This window comes from Melanerpes formicivorus, unplaced genomic scaffold, assembly GCF_026170545.1.
Source record: "Melanerpes formicivorus ecotype bairdi unplaced genomic scaffold, bMelFor1.0.p_v2 SCAF_8, whole genome shotgun sequence".
In the NCBI taxonomy this organism is placed as follows: Eukaryota; Metazoa; Chordata; class Aves; order Piciformes; family Picidae; genus Melanerpes; species Melanerpes formicivorus.
The window spans coordinates 19,238,673-19,253,846 of record NW_027142360.1 but is presented as its reverse complement, the minus strand read 5'-3'; the positions used below and the strand labels follow the sequence as shown (position 1 = coordinate 19,253,846).

The following is a 15,174-nucleotide window of genomic DNA, read 5'->3' as shown; positions in this document are numbered from 1 at the left end:
GTGGGAGAGAGGAGGGCTCAGGGTGCAGTGATTGGCACTGCAAAATCCTGCAGTCCTAGGAGGGCCCAGAGAAGCTGTGGAGTTCAGCCAGCTTACTGCTCCACGATGCAGCACCACTCCCGAGTTTCAAAGGGCTGCCTCTTGCACTGAGGAGGTGCGTGGGGATGTCAGCAGCAACTGGCCACAGTGCAGCCCCTGAGGTACTCTGCTGCCAGGGAAATTTCTGCAAATTCAAACGTGGCTGTGCCTGAGCAAGGCAGTTAGTGCAGTGATGTGACGTTATCCACTGATAATGTCCAGAGCAACCCTGGAGGACGTTTTGTGGCTGCTAGTTCCACAAACGTCTACATTGCACATGGGCTGCCGGATGAATTGCCTGTGCGTCATCCCAAGGTAAGGTAAATTGTGTCAACACGAGTCCACAAGAGCAGAAGTGAAGCCTCTGGTGTGGGCACAGACCTGTGAAAAGGCAAGGGACACAAAGCCTTTCAGACTGGGACATAGCTTCCCTTAAACCACCTAAACATAACTCAGATCACTGAATTCCTCTCCAGTTTTCAAGCCTTGGCTTTTACTTTCTCAGTCTGCACTGTCCCTTGTCACTTACAGCAATGCAGAGAGGAGAGATTCACCATGTGCATGCCACAAAATTCCTGTATCTGCCTGCCTGTGCAAACTTGTTAGAGCTGAGGCAGAGGGTGGGGCAGGACTCTGAGCATTGAGGAAGCCAGACGGAGACCTGGAAGTTGTGATCCTATCACCGTGCTTGCACTAAAAAGTCCTATAAGGGACAACCAGCCTGGGGACAGCTCTGGCTCTACAGAACATGTCTCTGTTTCTTCTAAGACAAGCACAGGGGCTCCCTGCACCGTGCTGTAGATACCTGCCCTGCCATGACAAACACGGCCACTGGGTGCTGCCCATGCCATTCCTTCCCCAGTAGGGTTTCATCTCTCTACGCCTCCAGACAGCACTGTGGCCAAGATCTAAGCTAAGGCATCCTGACATCTTTGAAGCCCCATAGTGCCTACATCAGTTCACCTTTGAGCAGCACTGGCTGGACCTAAAATTTTTCAAGCAGTTTTGGAAGGCTGGATTTTAGACCCTGGCTATGCTCTCTCACAGAGATACTCCCTGCTTCTGTTAAGGTGGTAACTGGCCCTAGGAACTCAAATGGTTGTAAAGGAAGTGTCAAACTGGGGTCTCCAGCTCAAGAGAGACAGGGAACTAGTGGAGAGAGTCCAACAGAGGGCTAAGAGGATGACTAAGGCAACAGAACATCTCTCTTATGAGGAAAGGCTGAGAGACCTGGGGCTGATTAGTCTTGAGAAGGCTGAGAGAAGATCCAGTCAATGTTTGCAAATACCTTAGGGGTGGGTGCCAGCAAGATGAGGCTAGTCTCTTTTCACTGGTACCCAGTGATGAGACAAGGGGCAATGGATACAAAATGGAACACAGGAAGTTTTTTTTCTCAACATGGGCAAAAACTTCTTTACTGTGAAGGTGACAGAGCACATGGACAGGCTGCCCAGAGAGGTTGCAGTCACCTCTGGAGACTTTCAAAACCTGTCTGGAGATGTTCATGTATGGCTTGCCCTAGGCAAATCTGTTTTGGCAGAGGGGGAGGTGGACTACACGATCACCAAAGATGCCTCCCAACCCCTACCGCTCTGTGATGCTGTGAAATGTCAAGAGCTGCACAGCACAAGGAGTCACTGATGTCTACAGGGCAAGGCAGGGCAGGGAATGAGAACTGTAGGGAAGCACTTTGTGGAGGGAATGGAATGGGAAATCTCAATTTTCTTCCTGAGAGAACTGCTCACACAAAGCCACTTACTCACAGATTCATTTTCATTGGAAGACACCTTTAAGATCATGAAGTACAACCATTAACCCAGCACTGCCAGGTCACCACTAAATCGTGTCCCTAAGCACCACTCTATACATCTTTAAATACCTCCGGGGGTGGTGACTCCACCATTTCCCCTGGGCAGACTGTTTCAGTGCTTTACAACCCTCTCTGTGAATAAATGTTCCCAAATATCCAACCTAAGCCTCCCCCGGTGCGACTTGAGGCCCTGTCCCATTTGTTCTGGGTCCTGCCACAGAGATGAAATCTAACAGGAGAGTTTGGAACTGTTGAATTGGAGTTTTTCCCCAGAGAAGGTGCAAAAGACATGATAGTGTGTGTAGAGTCAGGGCAGGGAGAGAGTTGAGACACAAAAATCCCCTTACTTGCCCACCTGCCCTTAGCTCCATGTATGTGGAGGTGCTTATAGGGCCGAACAGAAGGGAGAAGGTTTGCGTGCTCAGCATCCACCCCGGTTTCAGAGCGTCTTGCCAGCCAGGAGGCTTTGCCATGTCCATGCAGCTCTGAGCAGCACCAGTTCTTCCTGCAAGATCCTTGGAACAGGTTGCTCCTCTCCCGTGAGCTCATGGTCATTCTCAGGGCGCTTTGCTCTGCCACAACTCCCCCCCGCCGCGTAGGGGAACAGAGCTGAGTCCCCCCCCCGCCCCCCCTCCTGCCACGCCGCTCTCCCACCACGCAGCTGCTCTCTGCATCCCTCTCTTCCTTCTCTTCCTCTCTCCTCTTCGCTGTCCCCAGCATCTTTTACCTCACTCCCCATTCCTTCATCCTCATCTTCCCTGCTCCCCCACTATCCCACTGCCTCCCTCCTGCACCACCCTCTCCTCCATCCCGTCTCCCCCACCTCCCCCGCTGCCTCTCCTCTCCGTTCTCCTGCCCTATGCTCCATCCCCTCCTTCTCTCTCTCCTGCCGGTGTTTCATTGGCCGCTGATACCCGTCCCCCGGCAGCCACCTCTCGGTTCTGGCTGCCCGAGCCCGGCGGCTGAGCCCCTCTCCGGGGGCAGGGACCCGACGGCCTGAAGCTGAGGGACCCGCACCCCAGACGGACTTCAGCGGGCTCCAGAGTGGGCCCCAGTCCCGCAGCAGTCCCGGAGGGGGCGATGGGCAGGTCCAGGGAGAAGGGCTTGCGTCTCCGGTAGTGCATGGTGGGACTCGCTCCCTCCTGGGACTGCTTTGCTCAGTTGCTTTGCAGAAAGGGAAAGGGGGAAAACATGACACGGATTTTCCCGGTGAAGCAGAGGAAAATGTACATCCCAACGACACGTAAGTACCAGGCGGCTCTGCCCCCTCTTCCCAGATGTCTCCCGCGGGCATGAGTCCATGCAGAAGTTCACTCTGCAGTCCGAGAAGGAAACCTACCGACACCCCACCACCACCCCTCCACCACCCCATCATCACCCCGACCCCCCAGCTCTGCCAGCTCTGCCTGGTTCCTACTAGAGAGCTCAGCCTCGAGGTGAGGCAGGGCAGTCCTGAGCTGGAGCAGGGCCATGAAGAAGAAGGTGGACAGGAAGGTAGAGTGGCAAGAGGGACTGAAGGATCTTGGACTCTGTGGTCCCTCCCAGCTTCTATTCCTATTTTGCAGCCAGGTCTAGGCTAGCATTTAGCATCCCCTTCCTCCTCTCATTCAGTGCAGAAAGATATGCAATTATTTTCATAAAGAAAAGAGTAGCACCAATTTGCCATCTCTTCCTACCCCTCTGCTCTCCTGCTCTCCAGATGTATGGACCATTCTGGCAGCTAAGCCCAAACCTCTTGCAACAAGTGCTGCCCACATCAGGGACAGATCCCAAGCAGATGCCAACACATAAGCTTCCTCATGAATTCCTACCTATGCAGGTTCTGCCAAAGCAGCAAGCAGAGTGGATCCAACCCAGATGAGGCACTGATATCTGTTGTTCTACCAAGCTAGCCAGAGTGTGCTATGTGGCATTTGAGCTGGAAGATGGTACTCAAGAAAGTTAGAATGGCCCAGGCAGACCATGGCAACTTATAGACCAAGTTTCTCCACTGCATCTGTCTGAGGGGGAGAACGAGTTTGTAGTGAATCAGTACTTTGTGTTGCATGCCTTAGCAATTTTTTATAGGGCTTTTGGAGCCCTGCAGCTATGTTTAAGGTATTGCTAAACTGCAGCATGAGCAATCAGCTTTGAGGTCTGGACCCCAGAGACTTCCCTAAATACTTTTCAGCCCCAGCACAAGTGTTGCCATCCATATTTTTTAGAGCTTTGTCTCCAAATGCTTTTATTTTTGGCAATTCCTTTGCATGCAGGAGGGACATCCAAAGGGATTCCTATGTCCCCACCTTCTAGAGGATCATCAATTCATGAGCATACTGTTTTGTCCTCTGCCACCCTTTGCACGGATCATTGTCTGTAGAGCAGCCACTGCCCCACACTTTTCTCCAGTGACTTGCATCAGTGGAACATCCCTGGGGAAAAAAAGTAGCAGAAAAAAAGTTCTTCAGACTTCAAGAGTTTCACATCACTTCCCACTCTGCCCATTCATTGCAGCCCCTCATGATGTATGGGACAAACCAGTACTGCAGGGTCCCAAGAGATGGGCTTCTCTCAGGACCATGTGTCACAACCCAAGACACCTGCATATACAGAAAATCTAGACCATTGCAGTCCTCCAAAACTCACTCAAGCACAGCAGGAAACATTTATGCAATAGTCTGCACTAGCCTTAGGACACAGCTGCCCAGTTTTGGTTTTATGGGCCCAATCGGAGCGTGTTCTTTCAGTATAAGAACTGATGCATCTGTGGAGTCTGTTGGGTTTGCCTGTTTGATAGCCAAGGAATCCATCTAAAGCTTAGGTCTCCCATAGGCTTTCCAGAAGTTGGAATGACATCTACCAAGAAGGAGTGAAAGCTGTAATGCTAAGACATTTGTGAAGAAAGTTGTGATGTTGCAGAGAATCCATCTAGGAGAAAAATCTCTTGAAGTATTTCTGGCCTCCTGAAAGCAGTTAATATTGGGAGTCCTTTCCTTTGAGATCCTCAGTTTTCATTCCAACAACAAAGGAGCCTCAGAGGTGAGCCTCAGGATCCCTATTCTCTCCCTACCAAGTCATCCTCCCTTCCCAGGAACTACTTCACCAAGAGAATGCTTCTGCCAGTCCATACTTCCAGAAAACTTTGTGATCCTGAAAGCACCGCAATGCCCCTGCAGAAGGTGTGCCAGGGTGCTGGAATATGTGCTGGGCTCTGTCCCTCACATATCTGGCACCCTGATAAAAACACAAAAGGCACGTCCTTCACTTATCTGTCTTTCCTGTTTCTCTAGCTTCTCAGCCGGCGTTAGCAGCAAAGCCGGTGGCTTGTTTGTTCAAGGCTCTCTTGGAGCGAGCCGAGTGCTGTTTCCATGCCAAACCCTGATGTGACGGGCAATTGGGCACCTCAGATTAGGAACGCTGGGACACTGCTTTGGTGTTGCAAACACCTGGGGCAAGCAGAGCCTCTTCCATTAGCAGTGTGTTGCAGGGTGCAGACGGAGGGAGAGAGAAAACCAGAGAGAAACAGACATCTGGACTGATCTCTCCTGGTGTACCCCAAATAAGCTGTGTCTTTTACTCTCAAACTGGCAGGTGGAGGTCCCTTCATTTCAGCTGATGGGGCAAACAACCCAGTGATAACCTGGCCAGTCCAAAAGGACTTCAGCAAGCAGGAGGATGCCAGGGAGGGAGCCAGAGTTGGAATGACACTTTGTCAGAGGATGGTTTTCCTTCTTTTTTTCATAAGCCACTTGCCACTCATAAATGAGAATCAGGCCCCTGATGACCATGTCCTCACTGTTGGAACCACTGGCAAAACCTCAGAAATTTTCCTGTCCCTATTCTAGTCTGTGGTTCTTTCTCCAGAGGACCTTTCCCTAGGGGAGAGGATCTATTGGCCCACATTAAGTCATGCCCCTGTTTGTCCCTCCATGCCCACTCTGCCTCCCAGGATTAGATGAGGTCAATATTGTCCAGACATTGTAGCAGCTGCCCACATCCACAAACTCACTGTGACTTTCCCTGTCTGTCCATGTTGACACACAGTTAATGAGGTGATTTTATCTGTGGCTTGCTCAGCTGTGATGTCCCCAGTAAAAATGGCCTTTTTCTCTTCTTCTCACCTCCAGATTTCTAACAGATCCTGAGAGGACACTGCCTGAAGCCCTCATCCCTGTCTTTGCTATGGACACTTCTGCTTTCAGCCTTCCCACACCCGCACTTGTGGAGGAGGGGAATGCCTCTGGCAGCTGGGCAGGCTTCACCATCCTCAACAGCTCCACCACCACCAGCCCTGGTGTGGTAGTCAGTGGTGTCCTCATCCCCCTGGTCTACCTAATTGTCTGCGTGGTGGGTCTGGTTGGGAACTCTCTGGTCATTTATGTGGTCCTGCGGCACTCTGTGAGCGAGTCGGTGACCAATGTCTACATCCTGAACCTGGCCCTAGCTGATGAGCTCTTCATGCTGGGTCTGCCATTCTTGGCTGCACAGAATGCCCTGTCCTACTGGCCGTTTGGGTCTTTCATGTGCCGCCTGGTGATGGCCGTGGATGCCATCAATCAGTTCACCAGCATCTTCTGCCTGACAGTGATGAGTGTGGATCGCTACCTGGCTGTGGTGCACCCAGGGAAGTCCTCCAAATGGCGTACAGCACGGGTGGCCAAGGCTGTGAGTGCCACTGTGTGGGTGCTGTCTTCCATAGTCGTGCTGCCCGTGGTGGTCTTCTCAGATGTCCCTTTGGGGATGAGCACATGCCACATCCAGTGGCCAGAGCCTGCCTCAGTGTGGAGAGCCGGCTTCATCATCTACACTGCCACCCTAGGCTTCTTTGGGCCACTGCTGGTGATTTGTCTCTGCTATCTTCTTATTGTTGTGAAGGTTCGTTCCTCTGGCAGGAGGGTGAGGGCCCTGTCCTCCAAGCACAAGCTTTCAGAGCGCAGAGTGACCCGCATGGTGGTGGCTGTGGTGGCTGTCTTCGTCCTTTGCTGGCTTCCTTTCTATGTCCTCAACATAATCAATGTTGTCTGCCCGCTGCCAGAGGAGCCATCCCTCTTTGGTGTCTACTTCCTTGTGGTGGTGCTGCCGTATGCCAACAGCTGTGCCAATCCTATCATCTATGGCTTCCTCTCCTACCGCTTCAAGCAGGGCTTCCGGAGGGCCATCTTCAGGCCGTCTCGCCGAGTCCAGAGCCAGGAGGTGCCAGCGTGCCTCCAAGAGAAAACTGTTGATGAAGGGGAAGAGGGTGAGATCAGCAAGATCACCCAGAATGGTAATGACAGGCAGGAGCACCCGCTAAGCAGTGGGGAAGGAGAAAGCAATGAGCAAAAACCCCTCCCTGAGGAGCCTGTGGGATGCAAAAAGAGCAACAAGTTGCATGTCAGTTATTTATGATAAAAGAGATGGTGCAGGGGAAAGAGACACTGGGACATGGGATCCCCTTCACCCTCTGTGCTTTTTGATCTCCAAGGCAATGGGAGACTTTGATACAAGGAAATATGAAAGTCCAAGACTTTGCTTACAGATGTACAGTGCTGTATGATAAAGCAAATCATTGTTCTTGGCTTTGGAAGGGACACCTGAGGTTTGTGTGGTACCAAGTAAGGGATGGACAGCACCCAGAGAGAGCTGAAGAGGTAATGGACACTGACAGTATCAAGAGAGCAAGGTTAGCCCTAGATCACATGATCTGTCCTTTGGTCACCCAACTGTAAAGGGCATCAGCTGCCACCTGACAGTGGCACCTCAAGGAAGTCCTCAAATGGCATATACCACAAATAGGCATCCCAGTGCCCCGCTTATCTTCCTTATAAACATCACAAGTGGTTTACCCTAAAGAAAAACAGAAAGGAAAGATGTCTGCAGTGAAGACATACCAGCCAGTTGCATGAATGGCTGACCTTTCTCTAGCTCTCCAAGGAAGTCCTGGAAACAACTTTCCTACCCATGCTGGTCATGACTGGAGAACACTTGGACTGCTCAAAGCCTCCTCATGAAGGATTCTAGGCAGGCTGATGAGACTTACTTTGCAGAACAAATGGGATATTTTCTTCCTTCACCTTGTGTTCTTCAGGGTTTTCCTGCTGCCTCTGCATGCTGGTGCAAGGTATAGCAAGGGTAGAGAAGAAGATAATGAGGCATGGGTTGGAGACAGGATTTCTTACAAGTTGAAATATCATTTTTTCTCCCCCAAGCCTTATTTTAAATAAACAAAACCCCTTTGGACTTAAAAGGCCACAAGGGCAGAATGATTCTGTGTGTTTGGGGGAGAGGGTGCCATAGATTTGGCTTTCCTGAGAATGTCCTTGAGATGAGTTGATCTCATGAATGAAGATGAACTGCCAAAGCTCCTGCCTCTACATGGGGCAATAAACAGTAGGAAAATTAACAGTGGTCAGACAGATGGACAACAAAGCACCTTAAACAGATCACAACCCTTTAAATAGGGGTCTGTATTGCTCCTCTTGCAGCGAGGAGCAGGACAAGCTGAATGCTGAGCACCACTGGAACAGCAATCGCTTTAGGGCAGAGGAGAAATGCCTGGGCAGCAAGTAGCACTGTTCATGGTTGATAACCAGGCACTGAAGAAGGCATGTGACAGTGAATGAGGACCTTGCAGGAGGCAGCTCAGATGGATGGGGGCAGATATAGGAAGGATTTTCTTTTCCACAGAGTGGCTGCCCAGCTACTGTGGGGAGAAGGGGGAGTTCCCTGACTGCCAACATTCTTAACAGAAGCACTGTCCTTTACCACAGAACTGAGCTGAGACTTTATTTCACATGCTTTTGCAGCTCCATCTGCTGCAAGTCACCACTCAAGGAACTCCACCAACTGGCTGACTTCTTAAAATACCTCCAGCTCTGAAGAGCCTGAGCACCATCAAGTGTGCCAAGGAGACATCATTTTGATGTATGAAGTCTGAGCCCACTAGCAAGGTATCTCTGCAGGGGAGCCTGCTGGGGAGACCAAAATGCATTTCAGAGGAACCTGTAAAAAACTGGAGGCCTTTAGTTCAAAGGGGAGTTTAAATGAAAAGGGTCAGAAGCATCATGTTTTGCTGCCTTGTGTTTTCTTCCTGTGCCATATCCTATGACAAACTGGGGAGAAAAGAATAAAATTGGAGATTAACCAAAAATAAGACTGGAGGAGGGGAAGGGAAACATATTTTTTACCCCAATTTAATGAGAAGTAAACAAGCACTACACAATCCTGCAAACTGTCACCATTGATTAAAAGGCTGTTTTTCATAGGAACAAACATTTGGAATGATGGATGGTACCTTACTGCCTCCTGACCCCTGCCTCTCTCCTCACCTCTGTCTCCCTCCTAGTGAACCCTCAGCTTTTTCTGTGGCAATCACATTTAACCTGACTGCCCTTGTGATCCCTCTCCTAATGATGGTGCAGGTGACGCTGGGCAGCCCAGGCTCCACTGAGGACCACGAGCAGGGGGCTAAGTGAAATTCTGGCTGTGTTTTGGGGGAATTTGTTCCAGTCAGGTGTGGGAATGGATTTTTCTATTCTGAGTGCAGAGACACAGAGATAAGGGCTCCACCAAGCCCTGTGCCGCACAAAAGGTTTTATTCTCATCACGTAAAGATTGGAGCTGCAAGACTAGAAAGGGCTGCAATGATTTCAGCAGCGTTGTGCAACGCCTCCTCCCAGCAAATGCTTGATTGAAACTGGGGTGTTAGGGACACTAGGAGCCCATCCTGCCAGCTGCTCAGAGATCACAAGCACACGTCAGGGAGCACAGGAGCAGAGATAGAGAGGCATAAGTATGTGATGTGTATAGATGCATACAGATGAGTATTGATGTGACTGCAGTGCATGTATGTGTGGGTCCAGGGGAGCGTGTGAATGTGTATAAATACATATATACAGATCCATGGCTGTGGGTGCTTTGATTCAAGTGTACCTGCCTATGTGTGCACCAGACCATACGTGGCCACTCACACAGATGCACACATCCCCAGACACGCATGTGCCTCTTGGCCCAAGCAGGAATGCAAGAACACAGCAGACACACCTTCATGCACACAACCCAGGCATGGGCTATAACTGGGAGATGGCAACTGGACCTTGAAAATTACTCTCCCCACACATGTACTCCCCATATGTGCACACCCAAGTATATTTCTGCCAGCCTTACAGTGCCCCAGGGCAGCTTCAGACCCACTCAGCATGACCGTTTTGCTCTGCAGTGGGCCTTCAGGAGAGTAACTGGAAGGATAGTGAAAGGTGACTGCGGAGGGGTTCCAACACAGAGATATGAAGGTGCATTTCCAGGCTGTTACTGACACAACCCACACTTAACGTTGTTAGGAAGCGGCCGTATTTGTCATCAGCAGCTCAGCTCAGGCAACAGCAAAACCATCCAGATCACATTCTGCTTCAGCTGTTGTACAGGACTGTGGCAGAGGGGGTGCGGGGTGGAGGCAGGAAGCAGTTAATCAGTTGTTGAAATAGGGTAGCCAGTAGATAAAAGAGACGGAGAGATGCAAGAAAGAGAAACACCCTTGAAGAGAAGATGTTCCTGGCTCTCCTGAGGATTCAACAGAGAATTGAAATGCTTTATCTGCTCAAACGGGTAGAAAATATGCAAATATTTGCTCATGAAGACTTGCTGTTCTTTGCCTTCCCAAGCATAAAATATGCAAACGCCATGCCCGGCGCAGCCAGCTCGCTCCGCTCTCACACTTGCCATGTCATGCGCAAACACACGTCCCCGGCACGGCAGTGCAGCCAGATGGAGACACGTGCCTGGGCTGCAGCATCTCCTTCCAAACATGACAAACAAGGCTGTGTGGGAAGGAAATACATCTCTTTCTATATATATATATATATGTATATATGTGCTTTGATTCACAAACTGCGTGCATGGACTGTGCACCATCCCTCTTTCCCTTGGTGGTCATTAACTGGAGAAGTTGCTAAGCTGTGGGCGGGCAGGAGTTTGGAAAGAGGATGGGGAGCCAGGGAAGAGGGGGGCCCTCTCTGCCTATTTCTCACCTATCTGCTCCTTTCTCACCTGGAAGTGTCTTGGGTTTGGGTCAAGGTTGTACCTGGTGGGGATGCTGCACAAATGGCTGGTCTCAGAACCCCTGTACCACCCTCACAGTGTATTGACTGCAGGAACAAGGGATGTTGTCAGGACATCTGTCTCCCCCTTTACTCTGCTCTCAAGAGACCCCATCTGGAGTACTGTATCCAGATTTGTAATCCTCAGGACAAGAGAGACATATGCCTGTTGGAGTGGTTCCAGAGGTGGGCCACAAAAATGTTCAGAAGAATGGAACATTTCTCTTATGAGGAAAGACACAGAGGGTTGGGGTTGTTTGGCCTGGAGAAGAGAAAGCTCCAAGGAGAGCCTATAGTGGACTTTCAGTATTTAAAGGGGGCCTCTAGCAGAGAAAGTGGCAACCTTTTTAGTAGGACTTGTTGCAACAGGACAAGGGCTAATGGTTTTAAACCAAAAGAGGGTAGATTTAGACTAGATATAAGGAAGACATTTTTTTACAATGAGGGTTGTGAAACTCTGCAACAGATTGCCCTGAGAGGCTGTAGAAGCCCTGTCCCTGGAAACATTCAAGATCAGGTTGGGTGGGCCTCTGAGCAACCTGATTGGGCTAAAGATGTCCCTGATCACTGCAGGAAGATTGAACTAGACGAGCCCCAGGGAGATGGTGGAGTCACCATCCCTGGAGGTGTTCAAGAGGGGATTGGAAGTGGCACTTGGTGCCATGGTTTAGTAGTCATGAGGTCTGTGGTGACAGGTTGGACTTGATGATCTTTGAGGTCTCTTCCAACCTTGGTGATTCTGTGATTCTGTGACTTTTAAAGATCCATTCCAACCCAAACCATTCTGTGGTTCTAGGACTTTGCTCTGGACCCCTCTATAACAGCACTATCTTCTCAGAAATCCCACATATCCATCTTGAAGACTGTGGCCCCTCTGCCAGACGCTCAGAGGTATTGTAGCTGCTGCAAGGCACTATACAGTTGCAGCAGAGATGTGCTGCTGGGGAAAGCATCCAGCTTTGCTGCATGAGAATGGAGCTGTGTCTTGAAAATGGGGTGATGAACACCCTTGACCTGGATCATACAGCCAGAGAACATGGCAGAGATCTTACCCTTTGACCATTTTTAGGACTAGTATGAAGATAGTGTTACCAAGCCATGCTGGAAGCTCTCTGCTTCAAAACCTCCTGGTGTCAGGATTGTTACCTTAGCGAGAAGTACCTGTCACCGATCCAAGAGTTTCTGTGCCTCCTCTCTCTTGCCACAAAATGCTTGTTCCTTTGGTGAGAAAGCTCATGGGTACCTCTGAAAATTTTCTTGCCCTCCCCACTGTCCACCTTTCCTTGTGAGATGCCCACAGCTGTGATCTACTGCTGATAACTACCCAGGGCAAGGGTTCGAGTGTGCGTAGCAGAGGACAGCACAGAGCTAAAAACTCTTGGATCTGCATAGGAGTGGATGGGAAGAGGAGACATTCAGATGCAGAGAAACAGAAGGCAGCAGAATTGGCTGAAAATTAGAACTTCTAAAGAAGATTATATTTAAATTGAAACAGGTTGAGGTGTCACCTGGTATCTCCCACCCAGCCAAGCTGTTGGCCTTAGATGCTCACAAGGCAGCAAAATCTACAGTTAGCACTAGGAGTCACCTGCCAGATCTTGGGGTGTGTACTGGGGCAGTCTTTTGTCTCAGTGGACTCACTGGCAGTGTCACGTGGTGGGGGTAAGAGATGCTACACTTAAGCTGGAAGAGCTACCTATGAGGAGAGGGGCAGCCTGGGTGATGTGCCCCTAGCTGCAAGGAACCTCCCATCCATACAGCTTGTCAACCAGTCTCTGACACACTGCCCAGCTGTGTCTGGCACGCAGAACAGTGTCTTGGACTAGCTCTGGGGGGCAGTGGGGAGTGGGAGACAGGCTTGCACTTTCACTCGCAATGCCAGAGACTGCCAGGTCTAGTGACAGCTTTGCTCTAGCGATGACTACAGGTGAATGACTCTTGCAGCTGCTCCTCTGCCACGTGGCATTTCAACAAGGCACAGCAAGAGATTGTGTTGGTTTTGCCAGGCCTTGATCTCCATGGGAGACAGTCTAGGCTGCCAAGCAGTCCACAGCAGAAATCCCTGCTGGCAGAAGTGCCCACAAACTCAGCAGCAGCCTGACTAAAGCCAGAGAACGTGTCATTCCTTGTTGGGCCAGGCCTCACATGGGCAGAAGTTATGAGAGAAATGTAGCCACGCAGCTGACTTCCAACAGGCCTGCCCATCCTCAGAGACATGCAAGATATGCTAAGCCAGTAACTGCATAGTGTGTGGATTCTCTTGAGTAACAAGGGCTGGCTGTTACACAAGCCTCATGCACTGCTGTGCAGTCCACAGGCTCAAAAACATTCGTCTCGTCATAGAATCATAGAATAGTTTGGGTTGAAAGGGACCTTTAAAGGTCATCCAGTCTTCCCAACCCCCTCTGCAGCCTGGCCACAAATGATCAGAGATCCCAACATGGCAAAGGGACAGCTGCTGTTAGGGGGTAACCCGAAGGCACCCCAAAGTACTGAAGCATGAACACATACTGCCACCTCTTCGGGGGGGTCCTCCTCCCCATTTGCAGGCACTACAGAAGGGCAAAGTAAAGTTACCCAGTGGTGGTTGGGCAGTGATGGAGAGGAGGTGAGTGCAGAGCAGTGCTGCCTATCACTTCCCAGCTCCTGAAACACAAGTGAACTCTCTTTCTAAGGGTGGAAACGGCAGTAGCCAAAAGTCAGAACTTTGCTTCCAGAAGGAATCAGCTGTTGAGCTAAGCAAATCATGATGCTTTGTGGTGTGGGTGGAAAGGAGGGAGGGAGAGAGAGCCAAGCCTGACACGGGCCAGAGCAGGGGGGAGGCACTCATAAAGGCCTCCGAGGCAGGATGGAAAAGACAGTAATTACATAAGAGCACTTGGCGAGCATCTGGATGGAGTCAGCTGGGCCCTGACAGCTCTCCCTCCCAGAATTGCTAACCAGGAGCAGCTGAGGATACAGAGAACCCAACGCAGGACCCCTCTGGAGGGGAGCAGAGGTAAGAGGTCCCCCCCTTCCCCTTCCAGCTCTTGGAGATTGGTGACAGAGGGGTGCGGGAAAGGGGAAGAGGAAAGTAGCTATGGTGGAGGAGAAGCAGCAGCCAGGAAGGGCAAGAGAAGGAGCTGTTTCTCTGCCTTTTGATGCAAACGATACCTTTGCTCCTGAAGTTTTGGTGAGGGAGGAGCCAAGAAGGGTGAGTGAGTGGATGTTTGTGGATGGATATGAGTACATGTGCGTCTGTGGCAGGGCAGGGGATCCAATGTGCACCGCTGGAGCTGAGCTGTACACCGGGGCTGGAAAGGGGAGAAAACATCAAAGTAATTTCCTTCCTTCTCTACCTGTGCTAGAGAGGGTTAATAGGGTGGAGGCACTAACCAGGGGAGAGCCGGGCTTTAGCCCCTTTGCCCCTTTTGGGGGTGTTGCAGGAGAAGGGAGGAAATGTAGGGGGAGGAAGCAGCTGCTTTTGAGCAGAGATTGTTGCAGTTCAATCTGGCCAGAGCTTCCCTGGGCTGTCTCCAAGAGAGAGTGTGTGATGAGGGAGAGGGATGATTGTTGAGCACACAAGATGCCTTTGGGCTTTGGTTACACTTAAAAGCATGGCTGGCACAGTTAGTGGATAGCATTCTCAAAAGTTGCATCTTTGAGTACTTGGCCACACAAGCCAGAACCTCCTGCAAAGGTGGCTGCCCTGGCAAAATGTTACAGGCACAACCAGTTCCCTTCAAGGAGCAGGGCAATATTACCCTGGCAAAAGTGTATTTACTGCTGTCCAGCTAAGGAATGTCACTACTGTAAGTCTTTGCTGGCTCTCTGCAGGTCCCTGTTCAGCTCAGACAAGACATTAAATACAAAGTCCAGCTCGCTGCCCACTGTGAACTGTTCTTGCAGTTAGATGAGACAAAGGCAAATGCCCCAGCTGATAAGGTCCTCCATGAAGAACATTTGCTTGGTTGTGAGCAGCTTTGGACTGAAGATGGAAGTGTGAGACAGAGAGAACAATGGCCTCTGTGCTACCTGTTCCCCTTGGAAAGCTACAAGAGGCCAGACATAAGGCTGAGAGCTGCAAAAGGGATGTCATATTTGGAAATAAGTCAGGCAGGGAAACCTAAGGGAGTGAGGCATTGCAATAGCTTTGACAGGTCAGAGAGAAGCTTTGCTTTCAGTATCAGTCTCTGAGTTTTCATGCCTCCCCCCTAAAATATATTTGTTTTCAGTAATCAGGATCTCAGGTAG

At 50.5% G+C, this 15,174-nt stretch overlaps 1 protein-coding gene across 1 annotated transcript; it reads left to right on the top strand.

The window, feature by feature from the left end:
* Positions 1 to 3,021: 3,021 nt before the first annotated feature.
* Positions 3,022 to 9,706, top strand: SSTR3 (somatostatin receptor 3). The gene is made up of 2 exons (XM_068141700.1): positions 3,022 to 3,131; positions 5,995 to 9,706. The coding sequence occupies exon 2, from the start codon at positions 6,050 to 6,052 to the stop codon at positions 7,253 to 7,255; it is 1,206 nt and encodes a 401-aa protein (XP_067997801.1). The 5' UTR covers positions 3,022 to 3,131; positions 5,995 to 6,049; the 3' UTR covers positions 7,256 to 9,706.
* The last annotated feature ends 5,468 nt before the right edge of the window (positions 9,707 to 15,174 follow it).